The 27646-nt window shown below is 48.9% G+C and overlaps 15 protein-coding genes across 15 annotated transcripts; 11 read left to right on the top strand and 4 right to left on the bottom strand.

Annotated features, from left to right (window-relative positions):
• Positions 1-20: 20 nt before the first annotated feature.
• An01g00880 (uncharacterized protein) lies at positions 21-1400 on the top strand (the record flags this gene model as incomplete). Its single annotated transcript, XM_001388495.1, has 5 exons — positions 21-161; positions 220-346; positions 401-524; positions 592-1031; positions 1087-1400. The coding sequence occupies 5 exons, from the start codon at positions 21-23 to the stop codon at positions 1398-1400; spliced, it is 1146 nt and encodes a 381-aa protein (XP_001388532.1).
• Positions 1401-2539: 1139 nt separating this feature from the next.
• Positions 2540-3559, top strand: An01g00870 (uncharacterized protein; the record flags this gene model as incomplete). The annotated part of the gene is made up of 1 exon (XM_001388494.1): positions 2540-3559. One exon carries the CDS (start codon positions 2540-2542, stop codon positions 3557-3559), a length of 1020 nt encoding a protein of 339 aa, XP_001388531.1.
• An 815-nt stretch (positions 3560-4374) lies between these two features.
• Positions 4375-6230, top strand: An01g00860 (uncharacterized protein; the record flags this gene model as incomplete). Its single annotated transcript, XM_059749767.1, is given in 2 exon segments — positions 4375-4453; positions 4512-6230. Coding segments are annotated over 2 exon segments (1798 nt in total), but the record flags the coding sequence as incomplete, so codon positions are not given.
• Positions 6231-6660: 430 nt separating this feature from the next.
• On the bottom strand, positions 6661-8625 carry An01g00850 (uncharacterized protein; the record flags this gene model as incomplete). The annotated part of the gene is made up of 5 exons (XM_059749711.1): positions 6661-7064; positions 7135-7488; positions 7552-7944; positions 8039-8153; positions 8203-8625. The coding sequence occupies 5 exons, from the start codon at positions 8623-8625 to the stop codon at positions 6661-6663; spliced, it is 1689 nt and encodes a 562-aa protein (XP_059603040.1).
• A 21-nt stretch (positions 8626-8646) lies between these two features.
• On the top strand, positions 8647-9695 carry An01g00840 (hypothetical protein; the record flags this gene model as incomplete). Its single annotated transcript, XM_059749650.1, has 5 exons — positions 8647-8740; positions 8833-8967; positions 9046-9135; positions 9226-9452; positions 9615-9695. 5 exons carry the CDS (start codon positions 8647-8649, stop codon positions 9693-9695), a joined length of 627 nt encoding a protein of 208 aa, XP_059603039.1.
• An 874-nt stretch (positions 9696-10569) lies between these two features.
• On the top strand, positions 10570-10790 carry An01g00830 (hypothetical protein; the record flags this gene model as incomplete). Its single annotated transcript, XM_059749584.1, has 2 exons — positions 10570-10671; positions 10722-10790. 2 exons carry the CDS (start codon positions 10570-10572, stop codon positions 10788-10790), a joined length of 171 nt encoding a protein of 56 aa, XP_059603038.1.
• Positions 10791-11112: 322 nt separating this feature from the next.
• An01g00820 (uncharacterized protein) lies at positions 11113-12883 on the bottom strand (the record flags this gene model as incomplete). The annotated part of the gene is made up of 4 exons (XM_059749524.1): positions 11113-11547; positions 11603-12240; positions 12303-12745; positions 12807-12883. 4 exons carry the CDS (start codon positions 12881-12883, stop codon positions 11113-11115), a joined length of 1593 nt encoding a protein of 530 aa, XP_059603037.1.
• Positions 12884-14377: 1494 nt separating this feature from the next.
• Positions 14378-14813, top strand: An01g00810 (uncharacterized protein; the record flags this gene model as incomplete). Its single annotated transcript, XM_059749437.1, has 2 exons — positions 14378-14727; positions 14780-14813. The coding sequence occupies 2 exons, from the start codon at positions 14378-14380 to the stop codon at positions 14811-14813; spliced, it is 384 nt and encodes a 127-aa protein (XP_059603036.1).
• A 914-nt stretch (positions 14814-15727) lies between these two features.
• Positions 15728-16719, top strand: An01g00800 (uncharacterized protein; the record flags this gene model as incomplete). Its single annotated transcript, XM_001388487.1, has 2 exons — positions 15728-16568; positions 16637-16719. The coding sequence occupies 2 exons, from the start codon at positions 15728-15730 to the stop codon at positions 16717-16719; spliced, it is 924 nt and encodes a 307-aa protein (XP_001388524.1).
• A 162-nt stretch (positions 16720-16881) lies between these two features.
• On the top strand, positions 16882-17145 carry An01g00790 (hypothetical protein; the record flags this gene model as incomplete). Its single annotated transcript, XM_059749295.1, has 2 exons — positions 16882-17023; positions 17078-17145. The coding sequence occupies 2 exons, from the start codon at positions 16882-16884 to the stop codon at positions 17143-17145; spliced, it is 210 nt and encodes a 69-aa protein (XP_059603035.1).
• Positions 17146-17748: 603 nt separating this feature from the next.
• xynB (endo-1,4-xylanase xynB-Aspergillus niger) lies at positions 17749-18494 on the top strand (the record flags this gene model as incomplete). The annotated part of the gene is made up of 2 exons (XM_001388485.3): positions 17749-18026; positions 18095-18494. The coding sequence occupies 2 exons, from the start codon at positions 17749-17751 to the stop codon at positions 18492-18494; spliced, it is 678 nt and encodes a 225-aa protein (XP_001388522.1).
• Positions 18495-19419: 925 nt separating this feature from the next.
• Positions 19420-21066, top strand: An01g00770 (uncharacterized protein; the record flags this gene model as incomplete). The annotated part of the gene is made up of 1 exon (XM_001388484.1): positions 19420-21066. The coding sequence occupies one exon, from the start codon at positions 19420-19422 to the stop codon at positions 21064-21066; it is 1647 nt and encodes a 548-aa protein (XP_001388521.1).
• A 1219-nt stretch (positions 21067-22285) lies between these two features.
• An01g00760 (hypothetical protein) lies at positions 22286-22501 on the top strand (the record flags this gene model as incomplete). The annotated part of the gene is made up of 1 exon (XM_059749117.1): positions 22286-22501. The coding sequence occupies one exon, from the start codon at positions 22286-22288 to the stop codon at positions 22499-22501; it is 216 nt and encodes a 71-aa protein (XP_059603034.1).
• A 1626-nt stretch (positions 22502-24127) lies between these two features.
• Positions 24128-24441, bottom strand: An01g00750 (hypothetical protein; the record flags this gene model as incomplete). Its single annotated transcript, XM_001388482.3, has 2 exons — positions 24128-24146; positions 24215-24441. 2 exons carry the CDS (start codon positions 24439-24441, stop codon positions 24128-24130), a joined length of 246 nt encoding a protein of 81 aa, XP_001388519.1.
• Positions 24442-27029: 2588 nt separating this feature from the next.
• On the bottom strand, positions 27030-27644 carry An01g00740 (hypothetical protein [truncated ORF]; the record flags this gene model as incomplete). The annotated part of the gene is made up of 1 exon (XM_059748994.1): positions 27030-27644. A coding segment is annotated over one exon (615 nt), but the record flags the coding sequence as incomplete, so codon positions are not given.
• Between the last annotated feature and the right edge of the window lie 2 nt (positions 27645-27646).

Genomic DNA, 27646 nt, shown 5'->3' with positions numbered 1-27646 from the left:
ACGAGCGAACAAGGAAAGCCATGGAGGCCCTAGTGGAAGAAGTCCGAAGACAGGCCAAGTCTGGCGATGAGAAAACGCGCAAGGATATCTTGGACTCACTGAGCAAACTGTATGCTTCTATCGAGACTCCAGATGATACTGTTCAGCGCTTCACCTTCTACGTATGCCACCGCACCTGCAATTCCTCGCCAAGTATAGTTAACAATATTCCCTCACCAGAATATGCAATTGGCTTGTATCCGCACCGCAATCGATCTAAAGCTATTCGAGCTCTTAAATCAGGCTGATGGCCCCCTCACTGTGGACCAGCTGAGTAAGAGGACAGGAGCCAATCCAGTGTTTATGGGTATGTACTTACTCCCTCACAAGTGGGAGGTCTCGGTTTAATCTAACCGAACAGGCCGGTTACTGCGTTATTTGGCTTCCTACCACGCAGTCCAGGAGGTTGCCCAAGATACCTTCACGGCGTCGAACATCTCTAAAACATTTTCCCAGCGTGGATTCCAAGCTGCTGTTGGCCACCTGTATGTAGTACCCCCCTCCCCGAGTCTCTCACAAAGGATTTGAGTTAATGACAGCCTTGCCATGCAGCTTTAACAATGCCGGGCCGTCCATCCAAGATCTCCCAGCCTTCCTGAAAGAGAACGGATACCCCGATATTCAGGACAATGTAAAGACACCTTTCCAGAAGGTCATGAACACGGAATTGCCGGCGTTTCTATGGCTGCAACAACACCCGGAAAATTTGGCATTTTTTAACGAACACATGAAAACCAATCGATTTGGCATGCCCACATTTTTGGACGTCTTCCCAGCCCTCGAAAAGGCCGGTGGATTAAGCGCCGAGCGAGCCCTTTTCGTGGATATTGGTGGAGGGTTCGGTCAGCAGGCCATTTCCTTTCGGGAAAAGTACAGCCAACTCGAAGGCCGAGTGATTGTTCAGGACCTGGCCCCGACTACGGCCAACGCGACGCAGCATCCTGGCGTAGAGTTTATGGCGTACGACTTTTTCACTCCGCAGCCAGTCAAAGGTACGACCTCCTCCAACTCCTTACCCTGTAGTATACAACATTGACAGGCGGACAGGGGCGAAATTCTACTATTTGCGGAATATCTTCCACGATTGGCCAGATCACAAGTGTCTGGAGATCTTGCAGAATATCAAGGATGCTATGGCCCCAGACTCTTATATTCTGATTGATGACATGGTCCTACCCAATGTTGGCGTTCATTGGCAGCAGGCCCAATTAGACATGCTCATGATGGCGGCCTTGGGGGCTCGGGAGCGAACTCAGGAACAGTGGAACAAGCTGTTACAGAGCGCAGGGCTGAAGATTAACAAGGTACACACGTATACGGAGAGTTTGAAGGATAGCATTATCGAAGCCGTTGCGGCATAATGCAGAAATACATGCTGCCGCACGGTACTATGAGTTTAACTGAGTGGAAGAAATAAATTACATGTTGGCTTTAATTTCCACCATATTACTAGTGTATCAACTCCATGTCAAATCGGAGATAGGGCTCCTTTCTATTAGTTCGGCGGGGCTATAGCCGCTCTCTGATAAGCCGAGATCTGGAGTTAGTTTCGCTGGAAACAGAACTTATTTCCGAGATTATTACCTCTTGTTAAGCTGCTGTATTGTGTGACAGTAATTACCCTGCAAATAGCGCAGCATTTTCTGCTCTCTCATTTATTCATTCTTTTCACTCATTCTTTCTCTTTTCTAGATTTACGTTTTTCCTTCTCACGTCAGATTGTGCCTGCAGGCATATCGCTTGATTACAGCCGCATACACTTGGTGCAGTGGAGTGCCAGTAGTCTAGACAAGTGATAGATGGAGACCTGCCAAGAAGATGCTTAAATACTTATCCGCTGATGCGGTTGATCCCATGGGCTCGAAATCTAATGCTGTGAAATTCACAGACTTTTGGATATGCACGTTTGTCTGTATCAAGACGCTGCCTTGTTTGCAGCGAATGACTTCCACAAAAGTCAAAGGATGACTGTCAGGATAACTGACAAGGCATTTATCAAGCATATCACTTACTGCATTCGGTCTGCACCACGACCCCCTCAAGGTGAACCGCTGCAGGCTCGCTTGTTTACTGGCCCCATATTTTGGGCCCCAGCCTAATTGAAAAAGGGAGCTCCACCATGAGCACAGCCCACTATCTTCACTCGTCCACTTTGCTTCATCTGCGATGGCTCAAGTCTGCCTGTCCCTAGAGGGCGAGTATAGCTTGCAATCTCGCGGGAACGACTTGGCAGAATAATCTCTCAGCCCATGTGTATCTATCTGTTCTCGGATCTATATCTGTATCTAGAACTACTGTGTTTGAGCAATATACGTTGAAATCGAAGGGATATAAGGCCACAATCCTCCCATACAATACAACAGAATAGTTCATCGTCAATCATCCTTCATCCTTTAAGTCCACTCTCGGTTCCTTCCTGACCCTGAGCTCATAGTGTCTATCCTATCATAGCTTCCCGATCCTTCATTATCATCATCCTTCACCCCCTGAGTCTGCCATAATGGAAACCCTTACCCAGCGACAAACCGTGCACAAAGTGGCCATAACCGCCCATCACGAGGGGGTCAAAGCCCAGACTCAACCCCCTGTCACAAACGAAATGCCAATCCAAGGCGTTGCCAAATTAGTCCCTTCATCCTGGGTCCCCTACGTGCAACTAATGCGGCTTGACCGGCCGGGCTTCCTCGGCTTCTTCATGCCAACCCTGATGGGCCTCTCCGCGGGGGCCACTCTCGCCGATCCACCTATCGCCCCCCTTGATTTCTTCAAATCCTTCCTCTTCTTCTGGTTCGTCACCAACTTCATCCGCGGGGCTGCCTGCACCTGGAACGACAACCTCGACCAAGAGTTCGACCGCCAAGTGCCCCGGACCCGCTGTCGGCCCATTGCCCGCGGTGCCGTCTCCACCACGCAAGGCCACATCTTCACCCTTGCTCAAGTCGCCATCACCGCCTGGATCCTGAGCCACCTCCCCGCCCAATGTCATGCTTATAGTCTCGCCATGGGCGTGCTCCACGCCATCTACCCCCTCTGTAAACGCTTCATGGACTTCACCCCCGTCTTCCTGGGTCTGCCCTTCTCCGTGACTATGATCCTTCCCGCTGTCGGGATGGGCGTGGACCCCTTCTCTGCTCCTGCGGCTTGCCTGTTCATGGTTGAGTTCATCTGGACGATCATTTATGAGACGATCTACGCACACCAGGACGTGCAGCATGATGTCCAAGCGGGAGTGAAGTCCATGGCGGTGCGGTATAGACATTCCACTAAGATCATTGCCTCCGTGCTGGGTGTGGTCATGGTTGGGCTCATGGTTGCTGTGGGTGTTCTTGCTGGCTTGTCGGGCATTTACTTTCTCGTTGGCTGTGGTGGCACGGCGCTTTCGTTGGTGGTTATGATTTATTCGGTGGATTTGACTAAGCCTGCTAGTTGTCTGTATTGGTTCCGTATGGGCTTCTATATTGTGGGTGGCAGTAAGTCGGCTGGGTTTTTGGCCCAGTATTTGGTGGATCTTTTGGGATAAGTTGGGAACTACTTTAATTATGGCGGTGGATCAAAGTGGTGTGTGAGCTGAGGAGTTATCATAGAGAGTAGATTTACTGAAAAATGGAATGGTTAAAATCGAGGTTTATTTCCACTCAAATTGACGGACTGTTGGACCCATGCCACGTGATAATGAATGTATATCCCCAGAAAGTCGGTTAAATAAAAGGTTAAAAACACATTTAGAAATGCAAAATAGCAAGCAGTTGGGTCGGGTGAGTCTCTAGTAGTAAACAGTAGTAAGCAGTAGCATCGTGGGGGCCAAATGCAGAATCAACATCTACGGGGTACAGAACTATAGATCTTCTAAATCTTTATCCGCAAGTGGGTCACTTATTGGGGGCCGTCGCTAAGTCTGCATCAAGTATGATCCTGTTCATCTCGGACCTGGAGGTCGAGTTGGCTCTCATATTCAAGGATCATCGTTGCTCTGCAGAGCTGCACCACGTTGCTGATGCAGATCCGTAGAGTTCTGGAAAACATCCCTATCTGGATTCAGGATTCAAGTTCGTGAACTGAATATATATGAAGCAGTAGTAGTATAGACGATATCCAACAAGCCAGCATACTACATACACAGGAATACGTGGTTAGCCGTCTGCAAGCCTCTTGTTCCCACTCAGATCAACTGTTGACCTCAAACCGGGCGTAAAATATTGATCCTTCGCAAGTCTAAAATTAAACCTTTTCCTCGCAGGATTCTGGTTTAGTATACAGGAGTAAAATCTACTTATACCTAAGCCGGGGCTCGACCGAATATGCAGCCATCTGGAAACAACACAATAGCGTATCGTCATGGTCTATTGGCAGTCTTGGTTCCTACTTTTGGGAACGGTTGCCTCCTTCAACCCCTTGGAGTCGTTGCTCCCTGATGGTATTCCTCTACATGTCTGTTTCGTTTTCCTCTCGCTGATTAGACTCCTCTTATTTAGGTCTTTCTCCTTACGGCCTTTTGCCAACATACCATCTGGACCCTTTCTTGAAGTCTGGTAGCAACAACAACCAATATCAACATTCCAACCTCGAACACCCTCCATGGAAGGATATCTCTCCCTCAGGAGGGCCCCCTGACACAGGTGTTACTCGTCACTACAACTTCACCATCACGCGGGACATCACCGCCCCGGATGGCTACCAGAAGAGCGGCATCCTCATCAACGGGCAATTCCCTGGCCCGTTAATCGAAGCAAACTGGGGCGACATGATCTCGGTCACAGTCAACAACATGATCACAACCGAAACTGCAGAAGGCTTGACCCTGCACTGGCATGGACTTACCCAAGCCAAGTCTCCCTGGGAAGACGGAGTTCCCGGCATCACCCAGTGTCCAATCGCCCCCGGTGGAAGCTTCACGTATACATTCCAAGCAGATCAGTACGGCACCAGCTGGTACCATTCCCATTACAGCGCCCAATACACCGATGGCGCATACGGGCCCATGATCATTCACGGCCCTGTCCAGCCCGAAGCCAGCTACGACTACGACCTAGGCCCCGTCATTATCTCCGACTACAGCCACTTAAGCTACTTCGAAGTCTTGGAAAACATCTTCTCCATCCCCCCCGTCTTCCCTAACGTCGACAACAACCTGATCAACGGCCGCGGTGCCTACAACTGCAACAGCAGCTCCACTACCACCTGCAGCCCCGCGTCCAGCCTAGCCCGCTTCAACTTTCACTCTGGCAAAACCCACCGTCTCCGACTCATGAACACCGGGTCCAACGCGAACCAGAAGTTCACCATCGATGGCCACAACATGACCGTGATCGCCAACGACTTCGTCCCCGTACAACCCTACACCACCGACGTCGTCACCCTCGGCGTCGGCCAACGCACCGACATCATCGTAACCGNCACCGGCAACCCAACCGAGTCATACTGGATGCGCGCCTCCATCGACATGACCTGCCTCAATGCCACGGCCAGCATCCCCACCGTCAAAGCCGCCATCTACTACGAAGACGCCGACACAGCAACCTGGCCAACCACCACGACCACCACAACCTGGTCGAGCAACAACTGTGCCAACGATCCCCTCAACCTCACCATCCCCTACTACCTTCAAACACCCCCCTCCACCCCCGCCACCACCCAGACCATGGAAATCACCCTNGGCGAAAACGCTACCGGNCACACCTTATTCTACGTCAACAACTNGCACCTTCCGCTCAGACTACAACACCCCGCTCCTCCTCCTAGGCAAAGCCGGCAACTTCTCAGACCCGGACCCAGACCTGAACGTTTACAACTTCGGCTCGAACTCCTCCGTCCGTCTCATCATCTACAATCTCTTCTCCATGCAGCACCCGCTTCATCTCCACGGTCACAATTACTGGGTGCTAGCCCAGGGAAGAGGGACCTGGGATGGAGTCGTCACTAATCCGAAGAATCCTCAGCGTCGTGATACCCACATCATCCAGCCGGGCACGGAGGATAGTCCCGCGTATGTGGTGCTCGAATGGCAGGCGAATAATCCCGGCGTTTGGCCTCTTCATTGTCATATGTCTTGGCATGTTAGTGTCGGGTTGCTTTTGAATGTGGTTGTAAGTTGTTTCCCCTCCTTCCTTCCTTCCTTTCTTAGTTTCGTGCTCTCTGTTGGGGTGGATGCTAATGTGGATTTGATTTCTTGCGGAACAGGAACGGCCAGATGACATTGAACGACTTCCGATCCCGGAGTCTATGGCTCAGACTTGTCGGGATTGGACGGCTTTTAGTAATCGTGGTTTCGTGAATGAGATTGATTCGGGGGTGTAATATAGTAGTTAGTATAGTTATCTAGTAACATATTGGGGTTTGTCCAGCCCATTTGGTATCTTTGTACAGAATAGGATACTATACTATTGTGGGAGTTCGGTGTTAATATATACTTCATGTGATATCCTAGGAGAAAGAGATAATGTGCATATAAGCAATTATCATTACCAAAATAGCTACACAATTTCAGTGTTATCAGTCACGTAAACCATCAACACATTAAAAACACATTACCACAGACAAAGACTTCACACACCACACACCTCAACTGCAAACACTCCCTTTCACCGTACCCCCTCATTGTCTGCCGTAAGCAGCCAACTCAATCTACGACATCTCCACAACCTCACCCGTGATCTCTCCCTTCTCCTTCTCCACCACCAAATCGCCGACCTCCTTAACACCACTCAATCCCAGACTATCATAGATTCTCTCCATGCGCTGACGATCCGCCTCGGCAATACTATCCATACCGCCACCGAAGAAGATATCCAGTTCCTCGAGCGTCTTATCCTTAGTTTCGGGGGCGAACTTCCAGATGAAAAGTCCACCCAGAGCACTGAAGATGGCAAAGAAGATATAAGTACCGTACTTCATGGACTTCAGCATGTCCTTGGTGGTCAGACCAATGACGAAGTTGAACATCCAGTTGGTCGAGGCGACGATGGAGACACCGCGGGAGCGAGTGCTGTTGGGGAAGATTTCCTGGGCAAGGACCCATGTGACGGGACCTAAATTTCCATAGTGGTTAGTATTGGGTTATGATGGAGGCAGTGGAAGGGAGGGGGGTTATGTACGTACCCCAAGAGTAGGCGAAGTTGACAGCAAACAGCCAGATGAACGCGATTGCGACCCATCCCTGGGGCTTATCCAGACCCATGTTCAGGTTCCAGTTATCTTCGTACAGACCCTCCACGATGGCGACCACAATGTGACAGCAGAACATGCCGACGGCTCCGGTAATCAGGAAGGTCTTACGACCAAATTTATCGAGCAGGAGCACCGCAGGCAGGGTGAAGATGATCTGCAGGATACCGGTGACACCGGTGGCCAGGAGGGTTTGTTTAGTGGAGGAGAAACCGAAAGATGAGAAGATCTGAGGGGCGTAGTAAAGGACAGCATTGATTCCGGTGAATTGTTGGAAGATCATGGCTCCTGTCCACGAATACTATTGTTAGAAAAGGTAGACGAGGGAGAAAAAGGGTGAGATAGACATACCACAGCCCAGAACAAGACGCTTGAACATGTTCGGAGCAAAAAGCATCTTCCAGGGAGCAAGCTTGCCACCCTGACGGATGGCTTCAGCCTCAGATTCCTCATCAAAAAGAACAGCAGCCTTGATTTCGAGGATCTCAGCGCGCAAAAGGGGATCATTGGGCGGCAGTCTTCTGAGCTTGGAGAGTGCGGCCGTCGCTTCTTCTTCGCGGTGCTTGGACATCAGCCAGCGAGGAGAGAAGGGGAAGAAGAACATTCCGAAGAACAGGATCCAGGCAAACAAAATCTGCAGGGCGAGGGGCAGGCGCCACGCGATGGTCTTCTGTCCCAAGCAAGTGTGTCCGTGGTTCTGCGCAGCGTTGTAGGTGCCATCGGCGAGGTAGGGGTTAGCGATGCCTTCGGGGTTGCAGGTAGTGCCGCCGACGTATTGCATTCCTGATTCATGGTTAGTAACGGTGTATTAGGGAAGGAGAATGAAGGAAATGCGCACCATAATCCAGCCAGAAGGCGATTGATGTGCCGATGGTGATAGACAGTTGTTGCAGAGACACCAGCGAGCCTCTCAGCTCTGGAGGCGCAATCTCAGCTTGATAGAGTGGAATAACCTACACCGAATTAGCACAAGAGAAAAAATATTAAAGGGAGAAAGCTTACCTGACTGAACATTCCAATGCCGATACCGCCAACGATACGACCAGCAAAGAAGTACGACGGCTTCTGGGCGCCAGCCTGAAGACTAGAGCCCAGAGTGAAAATCACCACAGCCACCATCATAGAGTACTTGCGAGAAATGCGATCCGCAAGGTAACCATTGAACAGTGCACCAGCCCAGGCACCCAGTTCCAAAGAAGCGACCAGCCAACCCTGAACGGTTGAGCCCATGAAGTACGGAAAATGGTTCTCAAAGTTTTCCATGACCAGGACGGGGCTCATGACACCCTGATCATATCCATACATGATACAACCCAGGGAGGCGAACGCACATGTCATAAAAACATAGGGATTCTTGAGCATGCCCATCAAGCCATGAGGCTTCTCGGCGTTGGTACGACCAACGACTGATTGACTGACCACCATGGTGACAAGCTTTCACCTCAGATGCCAAGAGAGTTACACAGAGGCAGAATCACGCAGGGAAACGGGAGAACAGTCAAGTCAAGCCTCGCCAAGCGACAGCAACACGAGGGAGGCCGTGTATTATAAGCACGCCGTCTCTCCCCGAACCTCAGCATCTGGCGCAAAGCATTTTTGTGGCGTTTGGTTAGGGCTCGGCTACGAACTGAGGCCCAACAGCCAAGAAGCCATTCCGGGCAATTGTCGGGATAAGATGCTGGCTTACTCGTAGCGTTCATCCACTGGCGAGGGTCAGCGCGATGGTCCTGACTCCCAATTTCCCAGCGAAAGAACCAGTCGAGGACGGTGGAAAACGCCACCAAAAAAAATTTCCGGCTAGTCTTTAGCCGCCTGTGACACACCCTCACCCCATGGGCTCAGTAGACCCGGGGTATTACCCCGGAAATAGTATACGGGAGCCGTTAGCTTCGCTGGTAGTGGCCTCCTTTGACCAAAGAGACGCATTCGGAAGTGGTAAGCAGCACGTGGCTTACAGGAGGAGAACAAGGACATGAGTCCCAAAAGAACGAGAGCACGATGTGAGGAAGATGCATGTCAGCAAAGGGTCCTACTGCAACCCCAAATGTCCCGTTGCGTTACCCTACGGGGGATTGGTTGGGGATCTGGGGAAATCTGGGAACAATCAACGGCATGGCGAACAAAAGAGGAACCGGCCAGATCCACGTGGCGGCGTCACCCCTCACGTGCCTGAGCTTAGCGTGGTTGTCAACGTGTCGCACTGTGGCTTCGGGGTTATGAACACGATTCCTGCTCCAGATCTCGCAATTGAGGTGAAAAGAAGCGAGCAATGTATCCAATCACCGTATCGCACAGTCGGGCACGGGCCGTGCGGGCGAGTCTGGGCCTTCATCGGCTGTCGGCCGTCGGCAGCGGCCGAACTCTAACAAATTGCCCGGCTCTTGATGCGGCACCACTTTGCGATGGTCTTTCAGAAGGAGTTGACTGTGCAAATGACCCTTGACCGGGGTCATATCCTAGTTCGACGTTGTTTAGGCCCCCAGACGCCACTGTAGGCACCTGGTCGTAAGATTAGGTGATCAAGAGCGTTTTAAGATGGCGAAGTGGGGGAAAGATGAGTCTGCTGATGGGGGAAAAAAAATGTGAAAATGGAACGTAAAGTCGTAAACAATACTCAAAGTGTAGCTCACGGGGAAAGGGCTTAGCCGGGGTTTCGTATCCTTAACCTTAGAATATGTTTAGTAGCCTTTCGATCGCCAGCTGCCAAGTAGCCCTCTACTACGACCTCCAATGGGTTTTAAGCCACAGCTTCTCCTGCATCCTAACGAACCATCATCGACGAACTAGATTTGCACCCCACGAGTTGAGCGATCTTCCGATCAGTCTGGAAAATACCAAATCTTATTCCTTTGCTTATAGCAACCCGTGGGGTTGCGATAAATGCGTAGCGTCTTTTCGATCATGGATCATCTGCCTCTGGTGTATGCGCTTTCGGGGCTACCCTTCTAGAAAGTCATTGGTTCTTTAAGCTTTCTTGGCCTGAAGTTTAGATGATCCCGGCATGAATCAAATACGACTAAGACTGATATATGTCAACTGTCGTCAATGACTCATGACATATGATGCTACTGTATCTTTCGACTATCCTGGGATGCTCTATGGAGTCACGATCGTCAGAATAATTGGCTGGATAGTGATTCGACGGAAAAATCAGATAGGCTTTGCAACAGGGGGTTATATTACAAAGAATATAGGGAGACAGGCATGCTTGTACTCACCGCTGTGGTTACACCTCCAGCAAGTCCTTCAAAGAAATCGAAACATCCCCATTGTCGCATCTTAAATTTGCCCTGACAACATTGAGCCAAAACTTGATCTTGACCAAGGATGACTGCGTAGCATTATATGGAGCGGATGTAGCCTCCTGAAATGACTGTGGTTAATAGTAAGGCAACAGTCATGGAGTGGAAGGCGAAGTTGACGGCAAAGATTGAGTTGGACAGTCAGTCGCTAGAGAGTGGAATGGACCACGTGAGAATCACCCCGAGCCTCACGACTGTACTTTAGTACTTACTTCACAGGGTCAATGGCTACAGTACGCGAAGCAATCAGGAAGTGATGATGGACAGTTTTTGACTTTTCTACTCTAAGTATAAATCTAAAATTTCTCTATTTTTGTTTGAAGAGTTCATTCCCTGATGGGCCTTTTGTGGGCAAGTCGTGGTGGGTGGTCAGAGGCCTGGATATATCAAACCCAATGGCATCTGGTGAATTAAGAAAATTCTAAGGAAATGGTAAGTCCTATTATATCCTAGCAATTATAAGAGCGGATCGAAATGCATGGCAATGATCACGTCTTGTATATTTATACTGTCAACAGACAAAATGTTTGCAACACATCCCTTCACGACATATGACCAGCCCTCCGTAAATAAATTTATCGGATCGGATCGATAATTATATGTGGTTAGTTTACGACCGCCGCTTAAAATTCGAGCCGTAAGTATCGTGCACCGCAACGACCTCCAGTTGCTTGCCAGCCGCAGGTGCCACTCCAATCTCTGAAGGTTTATCAATGTCGACTTCGCCTTTCTCGCTTGCCGCCAGATCATCAGCGGACTTTTCAACCACGTCCCACTCGGTCCCTGCGGCAACCTCCAGATTCTGACCACGAGTTTCACGGACAAAGACAAAGCAGAAGAGTGCAGCGGCAATATCGAAAGCCATGAACAACAGGAAGGTGTTTGCTCCGATGTTGTCAATCATGTAGGGACTAGCAAAGGAAAAACAGAATGATGTCGCCCAGTGAGCCAACATACTGCATGCTAGTCCCAGGGCTCGAATGCGCGTGGGGAAAATCTCCGGCACATATGCCCAAGGGACCGGACCCCATGAGCAATTATAAACCTAGTGTAGCACGTTAGACAGTGAGTCACTTGACTATAAGACGAAAGTTGCCTACCATGATATCCAAGTAGAGCATGGCGACCGTGGCTCGGCCGGCAGATGTGACTGACGTATTCGACTCGGTCGGGATACACTTGACAATCAAAGCGGTAATCAACATACAAATCGCCATGAAGACTGATCCGCCTGTGAGCAGAATCCGACGGCCGAATCGTTCTGCGAGGAAGAGAATGAAGAATGTGCAAGCAATGAACTTCACAGCACCAAAGAGACCAGTGAGCAGAAGATCACGGTTACCTCCGCTTCCGACAAGGAGCTTGAAGTATTCTGGTGCGAAGACAGCAAGGGCACTGCTTCCCGTTGCGTTTTGAAAAACAAAAAGCATAGGCCCGACGCAGAAACGCAGGCGATTAGCCGGTTCCCACAGCTCACGAAGAGAAAAGTTCTCTTTCGCTGCCTTTTCTGCCTTCAAGCCGAGCTGTGTCTCTTTAAACTCTTCGATGGTTTTCTCCCCTTCGTCACCGCGAATCCAGGTCAAGGACTTCCAAGCTTCGTCGGCTCTGTTTTGGCTTAGTAGCCAACGTACGGACTCAGGCAGTGTACATGCTCCGATTACCATGATTCCTCCCGAGACCAGCTGGAGACCCACGGGGATCTGCCATTCGCGTGATGTTTTCGATATACTTGCACTCGCTGCGACGCCCTATGCGTTTCAATGTCAGTCAATAACCTGGCGTAACGGCTGTCCAGTACACGTACATAGTCTATCCAATAAGCCGCAAGGATACCCCATGTGTATAGCCATTGATAGAAGGAACCGCATCGCCCTCTGATTTCCTTCGGCGTCATCTCGGCGGAGTACATGGGAACAACAACACTTTGACCTCCCATACCGATACCAGCGATAATGCGGCCTGCATACCATGCACCGAGCGAGTGGGTATTGATGACCTGAATGATCACTCCGATGCAGAATACAGCAGTTGAGCCGATGATAACCCATTTGCGCCCAAACTTGTCGGTGAGATAATAAGCAAAGAGGGATGCGACGAAGGACCCCAGCTGCTCCAGGCCGACCGTTAAGGAAGAGACCTTAGACTCGTGGGCGCTAGTATAACGAAAGTCATCCTCGAAGGTCTTGTAGCTCAAAATTCCGCCCGCAATGCCGGAGTCATAACCTGCCAAGAACGAAGAGACGCTGAAAGGGTCTCGAGGTTAGTGATCACGTAAAAGAAGTAGGAAACAGGGGCACCTCTCACAATATGATTGCGGCCAAGTGATAGGCCCTCAGCGTCCCTAGCGTGGAGTTGAGCTTGGGAAACTTCCAAAGCGCCATGGTAACGGTGCTGTTGGCTTATGTGTGGATGGATGCAGAAGTAAATCTCCGGAACATTTCAGGACGACTAAAGACAGGCTCAGCCTGAGATATAAGTGATCTCTTCGATCGGGGCTCCCCATGACTTCCCATGGCCTTCGCTGAGCGGCCAGGATGAGCTGATGGTGACATGCTATTAGCGTCAATTGCGTGCTGAGTGCCCTGTGAGTGCGCAATTTCGCTGGATATAAACTGGCAGGAATACTTTTATATCAGCCCATGTTATTCATATGATTGCCAACAACCAACTAGACGGGGAGAAGCTCGCTGGTTCGACGGTCCCAAATTGTTATCGTAGGCGAGAGCCGACGCACGGACATTTCTCTAGCGATACATCACCACAGCTCAGTGGACTCCGATCAAGCTTGGTGGTGACGCCTTCGTGCTGATTGATGAGGTGATGGCTATGGAGTACTAGTGGCTATCTGTTGCCTGTCGGGCCGTCTGATTCGATGAAGTTGACGCGCGTCGCGACAAGAAATGATGGCAACTCTTGTGTGGTGCATCCAATTACCCCACCGATTGAAAGAGAGTCATAAGGCAGAAGATTAGTAGTTGATCACACAGATGGGATAGACCATTATACCCACCTCGATAATATCAGTTTGAACCTTAAATGCTTATCCAGCTTGAAAAACGATTTAGAGTTAGTGGAGCCATTTAAACAGCCCAATACGATCTCTCCCTGAGCTTAACCCCATATAGCTGACCACTAAAGCAGGGGTTCTTATTGAATTACGACCAAGCTGGTCTATACGAGAATATAGCCCATGTTCCAATATCCAGATTATAAGAGTACTGCTTTCTTGTCTTCCAGTCACGCTGCAACCTTGCCAGTGCGTGTTTTCACGTACATGCCCTTCGGGCTCCACCTCGGAGGACCAGTATCTCCGAGCATCAGTGCACCTTATCTGAGCCAAACTGTGAGTGCTCATACTTAGGGCTTTCGTGGATGGTATACGCCTTGGATTCGAGGACTCCTGAATGCCTAATTGCTGTGGCTCATTTCTCTTGACGGCCATCGCATGATGTCACCCACACAGTCAGATATGAGGTGTTTCACAGTTACTCTTCTCTCATTTCCTTGTCGTAAATTGACTAACACCTCTTTAGGAAAAAAACGGGCCCTGGGCCCGGATCTATGAGCGTTGCCACGAGTCTTCACTGAGGCAACCTCCCTTTGTGAATTTCAAGATACGCAGACATCTGCATTCATAAACTTACATATGTAGGAATGGCTATCATATGTTCGGCAGGCCGTTTTACCGGCCAGAGGAATAATCATATTGAATTCGACTTCCAGAGATGAGTGACTGCTAGGAGGTAGAAATATAAATACGGCATCCTCTTCCAACCTCACCTCTGTCAACTCCTCACTTCTTTTGACTTCTCTATTTCCTCAGACGCGCGCTGGCTCTTACAACCTCCCTAATATCCGTCTTTAAGAGACTCAATATGGCTGATGATCCTGACGTTTCTCAGTGGCAGTTTAGTACGACGTGGCTATATTTCCCGTGTACAGAAGAGTACCAGAACCGAGCCGAACAGTTTCAGAGAGCTATTGAGAACATAGATAGCTTGACCTACGCGATCTACCACTACAATCCAGCCATTCCTCCTACTATGCGGGGTGTTCTGCTTGCGGTCTATCACCCACTGGATTATGGTACAGCTTCTATCCTGGCCATTGCACGCGGCGACTTGGTCAGCTATCGAAATGCCGCTGCTGGACAACCCGGGGGGATGGGACCCAGCCAGTCGACCATATATCTCTCGCTTAATGAAGATGATGATATGGATACTAGGTTGGTACAGCGCTTAAATTTGGTTCTTGAACCTGGCTGATCCTGTTTATAGCGAAGACGCAATGATGAGCACGGATATTCAGTGAACTTAGCTTATCTCTGAATATCCTCGTCCATAAGCCTTATTCCTCTCTACAAATACTTAACCACGTGGATAAGGCTGGGTTTTTAAAGTCAGGATGTCTTAGCATGGAGTCTGGAGGGATCTATCTCAGTTCTTCGATAATCAAATAGCGGACATGCTTCCTCGATAAAACCAATGTTTACCAGCAAGATGTATCGCAGAAATAGTGTGGCAAACCGTATGGGATATCTATTACGCTATTCTGTCGTTATTAATTCGAATGATGTATGTCGCTCACCACGCGGACGCCGCGCCTTATGCCGAGACGCCTAGATGCAGATACACTGGTTACAAACCCGGGGCTGAAGTACTTCAGAAGGGATCAATGCGGCGTGAGGGTGCTAGGCCCCTGGCCGACATCCTGCATGTCAGCGATGTATCATTGAAGTTGCGTGATGGCGTCCTCATCTATATTCTAACATAGTCCGACCAGTCGAAGACAGCCAGTATCCAACAATACTGAACTGGAGCCTTTACGGAAAGGATATTGGCAATCAATATATCGGCGACTTCAAAGGGCGATACAATGTTCTTCTCTCAACCTTATCACGTCGGCTACGCAGTTATTACGGGCTGTTTTCCCAGGCATCTATGTTGCATAGCCACACTCATACTTGCTGTTTATGTAGCGCATCATGGGTTACCCCGGTGTTTGCTCACGGTTGAGATCTAAACCGTGGCTGACCCCGGTCTGTGACTCAACCTGCAGACGCAGCGATGAGTTTATCGAGAATATGTTGTTCCTGAGTTTTTAAGCCCCTTTTCTCTTTGTTCTCTTCCAAACCACCACAACACAAACCGTCTACCCTGCAATCAAACCACACGCTCTTGATTTACTACAAATAAATTTCTACGTTCCCGTATCTACGCCTAATAATGTCTTCCGATCAAACTGCCAGCTATCTCCCAACTCCAAATAATGTGCAGCCAACCAAAGGTCCAAGATACAAACGCAAATACCTGGTGTCGATCCTTCTCGGAACCATTTCCCTCGTCGCTATAATTGTTGCAGTTGTCTGTCTCTCAGTCTTGCTCCCTAAAAGGCTTAAGCACGACAATAACCACGACGGAGGCAACCATAATACCGGAGTAAGTACTACTCAAGGAAACGACACCCATTCCTTGGATCCCGATGGAAGCACTTACAACGGAGGCGGTGTTCAAAATGGAACTGGCACTCATACCACGGGTGCCACTCCGACCGGTGATGTTCCACATCAGCCAAGTGCTACTTCTAATGGGGAGGACTCTCAGCGGCCAAATGGAGTTGTCAATGTAACTGACACACAGCCCGTACAGGGAGGAAGCCAGTCCCAGGATGGGGAATGCCATGTTGTCAGCAAAGTATCTTACACCTTCTATGGATATCCCGACAATGACCCTCCGGGTTCAGATATCTCCGAAGACTGTGGTCGCGGCATGGCTGCTGGCGGTATCGGCACCCACGAGAATCCGCTGACTTTCGCCACGGCGCCTGGCGAATTCGACAGATGCGAGGTCGTCTACTCACCATACCTACAGAAATATCTGATCAACGAAGACTATTGCGAACAGTGCACAAAAGATTGGAAGAGCCATATTTGGCACGTCGACGTATGGTTGGGGGGAAACTCAACCACTTACGGCACAGAGCAGCTGAAATGCGAGAATAGCCTGACTTCGGCCGAAGAAAGCCAGGTCGTGATCAAAAACCCAAGCAGCAATCTGCCTGTTGATCGTGAGTTTCTTTACATGTTGATGTTGTCATTATGAGTGTTGTGACCCATACTGATGATTGGATCATAGTTACCTCGTTCTATCTGGGGGGCAATTCAGTTTGCAGCCTCGATCACATTTATCCAGAATACGATACAAATGACTATTGCTGAGGTGATAGAGCTTTATATGATGAGATGGATTTGCTTGCTATAATACTTTCATCAACGTGATGCTCGATGTTAGCCTGTTTTATTACTAGCCTGTTGTTTTCCATTTTGCCATGACGGGTTGGCTTATATATTTTGATCGTCGCTGCTGTTTTTTGCATCACAATGATGCATTTGATGTTCGCTATTGCTCAGCTGCCTACAGACTTAGCAGCACTCAATGATAGATATTTTCATCATACTACACTGCGTAAGCCCTCGGATAATACTACCGACGAGAAGCGTGGCATTGTTTCTACACGGCAAAGTATGTCGCCTATATTCAAAATAAGATGTCAACTATTGGCAACCTATGCTACAGGGCAGTTACCTGAGCAATCGGATCTTTTTAAGCCACAGGCTAATATCAGGATAGTGTTTGGCGCCTAGCCTTTTCCATTTGACCGTCATAGGACCGGTACTGTACACGCTTCTCCCCCACCTTTTTTCATACAAACTAACAGTTTCATGCGAAGTAGCTCAAATTGGCACCTCCACTGATAAGTAGTATACAGCGCTCTCGATGTTTGGGTGATAGCCAAAACTATGGGTCTTACGTAATAGATAATGAAGCCTTTTAGCACAACAATGGAGTCAGCTTATAGTCTACAGGCGGATTGCAGTGTTCACCTAAGCAAGTCTATACCCTTCAAGCTCCACTGCCTATTCGAACAGACATAATAATCCAGGACACCTGCAGCACCTTGGAAGGCGATTTAGGCTGATTCGGGAGATCAATCCGACATTCCCAATCGCTCACGGACGCTCCACCGACTAGGCTAAAACCCATCACAGTGGACGTTTCAGGTACAACAGGGGTTCACATTTAGCGCCTGGGCAGGGTCTCGGCAGGGTCCCTTCTTAATAAAGGCTAAATACTCCTGCAGAATCATGGGTATATATCAGGAACGTCTCCTCCGTCTCTGCAGACCTTCTCTTCTGACTCCCAGCCTCTGTGAATCATCTTCCAAGCTATATCATCAATCAACAATCATGCTCACCAAGAACCTTCTCCTCTGCTTTGCCGCGGCTAAGGCTGCTCTGGCTGTTCCCCACGACTCTGTCGCCCAGCGTTCGGATGCCTTGCACATGCTCTCTGAGCGCTCGACCCCGAGCTCGACCGGCGAGAACAACGGCTTCTACTACTCCTTCTGGACCGACGGCGGTGGCGACGTGACCTACACCAACGGAGATGCTGGTGCCTACACTGTTGAGTGGTCCAACGTGGGCAACTTTGTCGGTGGAAAGGGCTGGAACCCCGGAAGTGCGCAGTAAGTTAATCATCCTCACACTATCTCTTTAAAGGATCCAATAAAACGATTACTCACATCATCTCCAGGGACATCACCTACAGCGGCACCTTCACCCCTAGCGGCAACGGCTATCTCTCCGTCTATGGCTGGACCACTGACCCCCTGATCGAGTACTACATCGTCGAGTCCTACGGCGACTACAACCCCGGCAGTGGAGGCACATACAAGGGCACCGTCACCTCGGACGGATCCGTTTACGATATCTACACGGCTACCCGTACCAATGCTGCTTCCATTCAGGGAACCGCTACCTTCACTCAGTACTGGTCCGTCCGCCAGAACAAGAGAGTTGGCGGAACTGTTACCACCTCCAACCACTTCAATGCTTGGGCTAAGCTGGGAATGAACCTGGGTACTCACAACTACCAGATCGTGGCTACCGAGGGTTACCAGAGCAGTGGATCTTCGTCCATCACTGTTCAGTAAGCGGTGGATGTGTGGATTGAACGATTGTGCATGTAAATACTGAGCAGTCGTATGATATGTGAAACAGGTAGTTGTTTGGTACCAATGTACTGGTCATTTGGAGTGCATCAAGCCATTCAGCGTAGTATCCTTCGTAGTCTGAAATTGGACACTATGTCGGTAGATCGAGGCACACCACTACCCGAGGGAATTCTCTTTTTGGTCTAGTTGTAGCAGTCTGTGACATTAGCATCATGCATATGGGCGGTAGCTCCCGTCATTCTGCAGTACTCATTTCGGAGTATCTAGGGGACACGGATGGTCTAGCCCTGTCTATATGAGCTATAGTTTCAAAAGCAGGTTTCGTACGGCGTCCTATCCCCGTGTAATTCCATTAGCCTTCTTCTTTTACATGTTAAGAGAGTGTGTCTGACTCTTCCTTGCAATCAGCAATCTTTTCAAGTCCGGGATGTTCCACTTATATTCCATGATCCTTCGATACATCTACCAATGAAAACTGAATTCACCATGCATGTAAAATTCAGCATGCCCGTCAGCGCCATGGACAAGCTTCGCAAAGAGAAGTTCCTATTCGCTTTCCGATAAAGATGGGCGGCCCGCACTCCATTCCAGGGCCGTGGGTCCAAGGCAACCAATCATTGCGCGCTGACTAAGTTTTGTCTTGGCAGGCAAATCTCGACGAGATTGAAAGTGACCCACGACTCGGTTGATTCACACCTACCAACCAGCAGAATCATTACCATCATATCCAAAGTGAAAAGGGAAATGAGAAGGGAGCAGACTCACTCACTGTTCCATTGCCTTGCTTTTTGCAGGTAAAAACGGCCATTTGCCCAAGCGTCATCAATATTTTCACCTGTCGAAAAATTTCCTCTAGCAATTAATTGCAGGTTATTCTATAAAAATAGAAACTCAACCATCCATCATGCAGGTTTCTGGGACCACCGTCGGCACGGTGCCGTATGAGTCCATGGCTGGAAAGCTGGACTCTAAGCTTCTCCAAGCTCTGAATGTCTTGGGGTTCACCCATATGACGCCCGTTCAGCAACGGGTGCTAACTGAACTGCCAGATTGGCGCAGTGACTGCCTCGTCCAGGCTAAGACTGGTACCGGCAAAACGCTGGCTTTCCTGCTGCCCACATTGCACTGCCTTCTTAATGGCTCTATGGCACCGCCCAGAGGCCAGGTCGCTGTCTTGATCGTTACCCCTACGCGTGAACTGGCCCAGCAGATTGCCAAGTCATGTGATCAACTGACATCGCAAATGGCAGTACCTCTGAAGTGCGACATTGCTGTTGGTGGAACCGCTCGGGCTTCTGCTTTCTCGCGCTTCATGAGAGAGGCCCCCTCTGTTCTTGTAGCAACTCCAGGACGGTTGAAAGATTACCTGTCCGAGCCTGAGGCGGCCATCAAGCTGTCTAACATCAAGACCCTGATCCTGGACGAGGCTGATACGATGCTCGAGAGTGGCTTCCTAGCTGATGTGAAGCACATTATCAGACACATTCCTCCCAAGAGCGCCGGATGGCAGGGAATGTGCTTCTCTGCCACTCTTCCCCCCAAAGTCAGGGATGTGGTCAGTGTTGTGCTCAAGCCAGGCTACAGTAGCATTTCTACTATTGATGAAAACGAAACCCCAACGCATGAGAGAGTCCCCCAGTATCATGTACTGATGCCGTCTGTGGCAGATTCTTTTACCACTCTTGCCTCCGTTCTCCAGTTGGAAACGAAGAACAGTTCGAAGATTATCGTTTTTGGCGTCACGGCAAACATGGTCAGTCTCTTCGCGGCCGCCTTTTCTCGGGGCTTGACGAAGTTGAGTGTGTTTGAGATCCATTCCCGACTCAGTCAGAGCGCTCGCACCAAGACTACCGCTCAGTTCAAGGAAGCTGCCGCTGGAATCCTCTTTGCGTCCGACGTCATTGGCCGTGGCATGGATTTCCCCAACGTCGACTTGGTCATCCAGGTTGGCTTGCCGACAAACGGTGAACAATACGTTCACCGTGTCGGCCGTACAGCCCGTGCTGGCAATGATGGCCGTGCCATTATCCTTCTTACCGAAGCGGAGACTTTCTTCCTGAGAAACAATCGCCACTTGCCCATCCAGCCTCACCCCCAGACCGACGCCATCATCGAGGCGGCTGCCTCATATGCAGATACTGTCGCAGAAGCTATGTACACGATTGACGAAGAGAAGAAGCAACGCGCCTACTCGTCTTTCATCGGTTTCTTTGCTGGATCGGGACTTCTGAAGCAACTTCGTCTCGACAAAACGGGTCTTGTTCAGATGGCCAACGACATGGCTATCCAAGGTATGGCATGTCCCGAGCCTCCTGTCATCGACAAGAAGATCGTCGGCAAGATGGGCTTGAAGGGTATTCCGGGATTCAATTATGGAAATGGGGGTAGCTCGGTTCGAGGTGCTTCTTCTGCGCCGCGTGGTCGTCCTGGTGGCAAGCGCGATGCCAGTGCCGGTGGACCAGGCGAGGGCAGAGGTGGTTTTGAGAAGAGACAAAAGAGCACGCGCGGCAGGGGCCGTGGAAGACGTGGAGGGGATCAAAGAGCGGCGTAATTGGACAATCACTGTGATTAGGTATAATGCCAGCATTCTAATCAAAATAGACAATAGACATACCATTCTTCCGTTACAAATCTACTGGTCACTCCTTGAACAAATTGCACCATATTAAACTTCACTTTGGGGCAGTCCTACGCAAGCCGGAACCGATCGAGACTGTCAGGAAAGTTATAGAATGACAATAAAGCCTGGAATAAGGTGCAATTTCTAATGCGTAAGCTCCGACGAGAAAATTCAGTCGTGATACTCCTTTGGCAAGTCACGAGCCCATTGTCAGTTTATGCCGTGTCGCTTCTTTTTCCTCTTTCTTTTCATTTCTTCCTCCCGTGCTTCTACCCACAAAGCCTCGTCCCCTTCCTTTTCTTTGTCGAATTGTTCTAGAATCAACAAGGCGCAAACATCGCTCTGCAGCAAGAAAGCGCCACAGTTCTTGTCTCTCTGCAAGCTGTGGGTGTTACGGCTTGCTCCAGCGAACATAGTAGTGTGGCTGTGAGAAGTTGCGACAACAAGTCATTGAACAGACGTTTAAACTTTCGCAGAGTGAGTTTTAAGGATGCTCTTTGATGGTAGAAGGAGGCTTATACGCTGATATTGCGGTACAAACCAGAGATGCAGCGTTTTCAGGTTTTCACAAGGTTAATTGTATATTCTATCTCGAGGTCTGCCTCGCCATCTTCTGAAATCCTCACCGGCATCAATATGAGAAATATACGGCTATATTGCGGTAATGACCAAAGATGCAGTGCTCCCAGAATCTGTTTCCGGTCCCGTTAAGCATATCCTACGATGTACTCTCTATCTTCCTCCAATAACCAGACATATTCCGAATGCTCTCATAGATTACAGTTTACTGATACATATTGCTCATAGTGACTCTCCTACGTCGACGGTATACTCCTCTGCAACCTACGCTGCAAGATGAAATCTCGCGATGAATTTCTCACGACACCGGAAAAAGCAGTCCACGAATATTTCAATCCATCCATGACAAAAGTCAAGATGAAGGGAACATTGTCTATATAAACCATGAAGAAACCACACCAATCTCGAATTCATCATCGCTCACAACGGTCTTCACAGCCTCACAGCTCCAGCTTCTCCCCCAGACAGTATCTGAACAGTTGTTCTCGAGAATCTCACTCAAACAACCCAAGATAACACTGACATATAGTATACCCACCGCAGTTTGCTAACGGTTTACAATATATCCAAAATGTCTGACAGAACCGGCTCCACCAACAACAACAATAACAACAACAAGAAATCTGGAGGTAGTGGTGGTGCTCAGATCACTGAAGCGCAAGCTAGCTTCATCACCACCCCAAGGAACATTAACCAGCTGAATACCTGGGGCCAATCTGCCAGGAACAGACGTCAGGGAAACAAAGAAGAATCCGACAGCAAGGGACCATCTGACTCTTCCAGATAGAATGAGCTGGGATGGGAAGCTGTGTCTTGGGCTGTCATACTGATGGCCAAGACTTAACCGACCGACCGACCGACCGAATCCGGTCGGGTTGATCGGAGCTTCTGGACCCACTCTCACCCTGTCTTTCTTTCTTTCTGTCTGTCTGATCGCTCCTTATCCGTGGGTCTGTCCTGTGTTGCAGTGATATTCAGGAGGGTCCCATGTTCCCTGAGTCTCCACAGGTCGTGGCATCATGGACTTTGATGTGCATGCTTGCTTACTTGCTTGCTAAATATAGCAGCCTGTGGGTGGGTTCATGGGTAGTATGTCATTGTGATCCAAGGGGTCATGGAAAGGGCGAGGCATCATCCGACCATTACATAGATGCGATGCAGTTACGATGAATGAACGAGATTTACGAAAAGAAAAAAAAAAAAGAATTGTCCTAGACGTAGTATAGAGTATCCGGAAGCAGACATGACATTAAGCGCCGTAGTGTAACATGAAACCACCAGTCACCATGACAGAATTACTAAGGAACTCCAGGGGGATGGGATGAAACACACTGTGCTTTGAAGAGTGCTGTGCAATAAATCGCTCACTACAGAGTGCTTTGTACTACAGTAAGCATCGCCTTGCAAGTAAAGTGGTGAGGCTGCCCCTGATTTACCTACTTTGCACTCTAGCTCCAAACCAGCGATAAATGAACAACTTACTACCCCTACCCCTGATAGCATAGCATATGGCAATCATACTATCCACCAACTAAGTTACTTAATTCCAAACCTCCCCATCCTACAAACTAGTATACTACGTATAATCAAAGTCCCCACCATCATCACCTGCAGAACGATCATAAACCCCCATCAGCAAACACCCTTGACACTTAACTACTTAGTATCTACCGATTATCGAAAACTAACCCCCATGATTGGCCTATTCCTCAGCATCATCTCCACCTCCTGACTGATTGGATCGCCGTGGCGTAAAGTCGAAATCTAGTGGCGTGGCGTGGCAGGGCAGGGCCGTTCTATCCGAGCGGGACTAAAATCGTTAGCGTCGGGAGGGAAGAGGAGATTTTCTTCTCTTCTCTGAGATATTACTGGCCGCTAGTGTCGCTAGTGTTATCTGGGAGTCTGTGTCTGGGCTGTTTTAGAAAATTGAAACCGGTTTGAGTCATTGCATTTATCTAGTTAGTTATCTAGTTAGTAGTGAGTTATAGTTTGTGGGTGTGTGATGTGCGTGTGACAACAGGGATTATTTGATATCTTCTAGCAGGTTTTTCTGCAGTGTACACAGTAGTAGTATATGTAGGATAGGATTAATTCTCCGATGTGGTACCAATAAGTGTTCGTATCACAGTGTCTATTCTATACTTGAGTGAAGACATCAGGAAGATAGGTAGTAGAAGCGTGCATATCCCGCGGGTATTAATTAAGTATTATCTAAATTATCCATAACAATCATGACATGATGCAAAAAAAATCCAATGCTCCCGACTATGCAATCCATCTAACACCCATGCTTTGCTTTGCTTTGCTTTGCTTTGCTTTGCTATATTCCGTCCAGCGATCATTATTATTGTCGATTATGTTTGTCGTTTTTGTTCGTAGTGTAGTGTAGTGTAGTGTGTGGTGTGGTAATTTCTCAAGGGAAGTGGAAGAACCTTCAAGTTTCATCGTTAGCATCGCACTCTTTTATATTCGATATTGGTGAACTCAAGGGATAACATACTTCCTCGAGAATCGAGCCTTCCACTTCTTCTCAGACTTGTTGCTGCTAGCACAAGAATCCAAATGCTCCTGGGAGGCGTTGGTGGACTGGATTTCCTTGGCGAAAGCGGCATCGACGACGATGCTGTCAACGCTGCGAGGGGTGCTGCAAGTGCTGCGGTTGCGGCGCGCCTGCTTGGAGCCAAGGCCGTAGGACTCAGGGCCGATCAAGGGATAAGGGATAGTCATTTTGAAGGTGGTTTTGAGGAATGTGGATTATTGGGTTGTAATTGGTTGTAAGAGGGAAGTCGTGGGATATAGACTTGAGAGTTGTGTGGAGGTTTTGGAATGCGATGATGTAGAGAGAAGAAGAGAGAAGCTAGCTTGCTTTGCTTTGCTTTGTTGGATGATGATGATTCCAAGTTGCAAATCGACGGTACCAGAAGGGAGTTTATATAACTTTTTTTTCTCTTGTCGACTACGTACTCTATGACTCCTTGTTCCTGACTTGCGCTATTTTGTTGTCCCATCCGATTTTTCCTTTTTTTTTTTTTTTTTTTTTTTTTTTTTTTTTTTTTTTTCTTGCTGATCATGCGAACAGCAAAATCACCCAGGCCCCATTCCAAAAATAATCAAGCCCGAACGGCACTTTGGATCCGACGGGCGATTGCAGAGGACTAGAACGTGGTTAGCTGCTCTGCTTCGGGTTTAGTCCGTGCGAAAAACGGGAAAGCAACAAGCAACGCCACCCTTATCAAATCACGCATAGAAGGTCCAAGTCTAAGTCGACGGTAGTCTAGAAGGACAAACTTTTCTCGTTTACCCAACACTCTTACTAGTTTACTCATTACTCACAACCCAACCACCACCACCACCGATATTTCTCATGATAGTGAAATACTCGGTTAAATCGGCGCGTTGGGTTGATAGATTTCGCCATTGCAATTACCATTATCATTATCATATTTACTTCCATAGATCAGTCGAGATCATCAGACTTCGACCCAAGTTGTACGTAATTCTTCCAACCCCCAACCACCCCCCCTTCACTTCACTTAGTCAATGAGGAATGCGAGGTGTTGTTGCAACACGGGATCCCGACCGGAAAGAGTGGCCATCGGGTTCACCCCCCATCCATTATTCTCCCCTTCCCGTCCAAGCTCTGTACCATGGCAGCTGAAGGAGAACTTTCCGCTGGTGATGTCCGCGCTGAAACTCTAATAATTCTCCGATTCTTTTTCTGGCTTGATTTCTTAGTTTGAGGTCTAGATGTGATAGATACACACACACACACACACAGTAACTACATCCCAACATATGACTATACCACACCCATCATACACATACACCGCCTGGCCAAATTTGCTCTGCGATCGTCATTCCACACCACCAAAGTGTACACGTATATAGCCAAAAAACGGTCAATCTCCTCATTCCATAATCCTTTCTTCCATGATGATTGATGACGAGGCACGATGATGTACCACGATATCTGCCAAGGATCCGTCCTTTCACTCAATTCAGTCATTTCCAGGATGAAAAAGAACCACAATGGAAAAAAAATGTATACTAGCCCATCTGAGTATCAGGATTACTTGGTACCGAGCAGCAATGCTTGCCTGCCGATCATTTCAGGTCCGAACTCACGAAGAGTGGTAGATTAGTTGGTCGACGATAATCCGGATAACGGAACGGAACGTAAACTCATCACCTCGAATCCAATCAATCAATCCCATGAATCAATCCATCACCCGCTGATTAGATGGAACCATACAAAACAAATTGATGACTGTGGTATACTCCTAAGTGAAAGTCAAAACCCAGCGGCAAATCGGCACCACCCACCACGCCAAGCAGAATGTTTCCTGTCACGGGGATATTTCCGCCGCGCCCGGGCCTCTTGCTTAGTTTACTTGCTTTCTTGTTTCGTAACAGGTTGCTACATCGCTACATGCTGCTTTCCCTCCCCCTCTCAATTCCTCAGTCCTGGGCATTTCTGTGTAACCAGTCAATGGCATGCGACCGTTTTCTTTCACATCATTGTTTGAAAGGGATGATCAATTGATGACGACTACTATTTAGTCCTGATGATGATCTTCGAAAATAATTAATTAATTGAGAATCGTATGAACGATGCTGGGAGGACTACTATCTACGCGCCCCGATCAGGCGACGTGTGTTGGTGATGGTGGTGGTGTTGATGTGATGAATGCTTAGACTAGCAGCTGCCTCACCCCCTGTTGATCACGCTCTCGCCCTGATTTTTTTTCTCCTTCTGCTTCGCTCGCCTTGTCCGACCGGACGCTAACTAACTACGAAGTTTCTGGCCCGCCCGACCGGCAGCACCTGACTGACTGTCTGCTAGTAGTAGTAGTATCTAGTTATCTACTAACTGCCCAACCGAACTAAACTAACTGGCTCTAGATGGTTCTATTCCATCGACTCCATCACGGTCGCATCACTTCCACGGACGAGAAGTCTGTGTCTGACTACCGGGATGCAGTATCTTCGAAGCACCCAATTATTACTGAGGGATTTTTAATTAGCAGTTTCAAGGCACCGGCGAATACGATCGCGAGGATAACCCCGTGCCGGTATCAAAGCCATCCATCCGTGTTTCATTCTGTTGGCTAAAAAGCACACCATATCAATATTAAGATCAATCTGTTGGCTGAAACAGGCAAGTATAGCGGAGTCGGGCTGTCAAACCCTGAACACCGTATACTGAACATGGCATTTGTCAAGGTCCGACTTCTCAATGATCTCGACCACGCTCCGACCGCTTTTGTTGATTCGCCCCGTCCATACCGCTGTGAAGCTCTCCTTGGCCTGCAAAATCAGTTTGTGCAAACTGTTCTCCGTATCCTCTTTTTCCCACCGACCACTAGATCAAACTCGTGGTACTCTGTCTCGTCGCCCAGAACACTACTGGACAATGTCCCCTCGGCTGTGCTGTTCGGGGTTACATAGAGATGTTTATCCGAATCCTTGTCGGTGTCTGTATCCTCCACCAGTTCGAAATCATCCGTAGAGAACAGACAGACGTCGTCGCTGCCGCTGTTCACCACAATCCGGGCATTAGGGATGCTGATCTCATCGTTCGTTGTGTTTTCGCCTTTGATGGTGATGCCGGTCACTTCGCCGGATTCGTAGATGACGCTGGGGATGGTATAGTCGAGTTTCGGCGGCGGCGCGTTTTCAAATCCCCCGACTAGGCCTTTGGCTACATGGTCGATGAACTCCTGCACCGGGTCGGGAGGTGGAGAGCCACCAAACAAGTTCACGAACAGGTTGATGAGCATCATTACAACGCCAAGAACGGCGAGCACAGCCCCGAGGACGGGCAGTACTGTGGCGAATACCCCTGTGACTGTATACAGTCCAATGGATGAGCCCACTTCGACGATGTCCAAAATCACCGTGAGTGTTTGCGAAAGCAGAGCGATCGTGTTAA

Source organism: Aspergillus niger, assembly GCF_000002855.4.
Source record: "Aspergillus niger supercontig An01".
NCBI lineage: Eukaryota > Fungi > Ascomycota > Eurotiomycetes > Eurotiales > Aspergillaceae > Aspergillus > Aspergillus niger.
The sequence above is the reverse complement of the archived record's forward strand: the minus strand, read 5'-3'. Positions and strand labels throughout refer to the sequence as shown.